At 31.4% G+C, this 1,978-nt stretch overlaps 1 protein-coding gene across 1 annotated transcript in view; it reads right to left on the reverse strand.

Annotated features, from left to right (window-relative positions):
• Positions 1 to 1,255: 1,255 nt before the first annotated feature.
• LOC106314373 (glutathione S-transferase T3-like) overlaps positions 1,256 to 1,978 on the reverse strand; it is a 2,055-nt gene continuing 1,332 nt past the window's right edge. The window contains exon 2 of the mRNA XM_013752252.1: positions 1,256 to 1,375. Coding sequence (XP_013607706.1) covers positions 1,256 to 1,375 — 120 coding nt within the window. The remainder of the gene's footprint in view (positions 1,376 to 1,978) is intronic.

The following is a 1,978-nucleotide window of genomic DNA, read 5'->3' on the forward strand; positions in this document are numbered from 1 at the left end:
TTTTTTTTTTATAAAACGGTAATGTTACATTATTGAGATAAGCCGTCTTTTTTTTAAGTGAAAAATGGTAATTTTACATGTGTTTAATGTAGTTTTTTTATTTTTTTATGCAGTATGTTTACATATTATTTATAATTTTCAAAAATTAGTAATATTAAAATGTAAAACTATATTTTATGTCACGTGTCATCTTTCGGGAGAAGTTTTTTTTGCTGATGTGGACGCTCTATGAAACCTCAAAAAGTCCCTTTTATTAGTATAGATTCAAAAGGTTTTTAACACAACCTGTAATCTTATAAATTAATGAATCACGGTTCAACTGGTCGGTCCTATTCAGTTTTCCAAAACAATGGTAAAAATTTATGTTTGGAAAACTGGACCAAACATTGATACGACATTCAATGGTCGAACCGGTCTAACCGGTAATATAATTTTAAATTAAATAACTATCTATATATATATATGTATAACTATAAAATTATTTTGATAAAACTCTATATGATTGTCAGAATCTAAAAATAATGGGGTGATTGGTTGGACCGTAGGAGCTGACTTTAGCTTTAATATTAATCTACACCCTTTAAATCACTAATTATGTTTTATCTTGTTTTTTTTAAACTACTGCAAAAAAATAATAAAATGACTGTAAAAGCCTTATTTTCTAAAACTCTATTTTTTATTGTAGAAAATATATTGCTGTAGCAATCAATTTTAAAGCTACATCACTTACAGCTAAATCAAAAAAAAAAATTCCAGCCTAAATTTTACAATAAATTTCTACAATTACAGTCCAACCAATCACCCTTAATATCGGTGAAAATATTTTGCAATACAAAATAAATAGTTGATTTTAAAAAAACATGTAAAAAATATATGAAAATAAATTAATTAATGCTATTTGGATAGATTTATTTGTATAATTAATTAAATTCTCTATTTTCAATTTTTTGAAATAAAGAAAAAGATTTATTGTTTAAAATGAGTTACTAAGAGCAACCACATCAATGAACCCCCTTTTGGGGTTCATTGGATTTTTTTATTATATTTGTGATGGGGTCAGAAATAGTGATTAACCTGTATTGATTGTGTTCTTCCATTGGTGAACCCGAATATGGGGTTCTTAGAAATTTAAATTATTTTTTTAAAATTTTTTTTTTGTTAAAAATTATTTAATACATAGAGAAATCTTAAACATACAAAGATTATTCATCAAGATTACCAAACTTTTGCCATATATTTTCAACTAAATCAGCTTTCAAACGATGATGTATCTGTTGATCCCGAATTTGATTGCGAATCCCACGCATTTCACCGACATTAGAAAGGCTTTCCGTAGAGGAGACGACATCAACCTAGGAACTTCTGCTTGACTCTCCTGATTCGAATTCATATGTATCATACTGAGTGAATCTGTCGCGTTCGTCCTCTACTATCATGTTGTGCAGTATGACACAACATCTCATAATCCTTCCTATCTTTTCCTTGTCCCATAGTAGTGCTGGGTTTTTAACTATTGCAAACCTCGCTTGCAATACTCCGAAAGCACGTTCGACATCTTTTCTTACGGCTTCTTGATGTTGAGCAAATAGCTGTGCTTTTGGAGTTTGAGGAAGTGAGATTGATTGGATAAATGTTGACCATTTCGGATAAATTCCGTCGCTAAGATAGTACGCCATACAATAATTGTGGTTGTTGACCTTGAAATTTATTTTAGGAGCTCGACCTTGTATAATGTCATCAAAAACTGGTGACCGATCAAGAACATTAATATCGTTGAGGGTACCTGGAAGTCCGAAAAATGCGTGCCATATCCATAGATCTTGTGATGCCACCGCCTCTAAGATAATTGTCGGCTTTCCTGAACCACGTGTGTATTGTCCTCTCCAAGCTGTTGGGCAATTTTTCCACTCCCAATGCATACAGTCGATGCTGCCTACCATTCCTGGGAACCCGCGTAACTCTCCAATATCCAGTAGTC

The sequence above is a fragment of the Brassica oleracea genome, chromosome C9 (assembly GCF_000695525.1).
Source record: "Brassica oleracea var. oleracea cultivar TO1000 chromosome C9, BOL, whole genome shotgun sequence".
Taxonomy (NCBI): Eukaryota; Viridiplantae; Streptophyta; class Magnoliopsida; order Brassicales; family Brassicaceae; genus Brassica; species Brassica oleracea.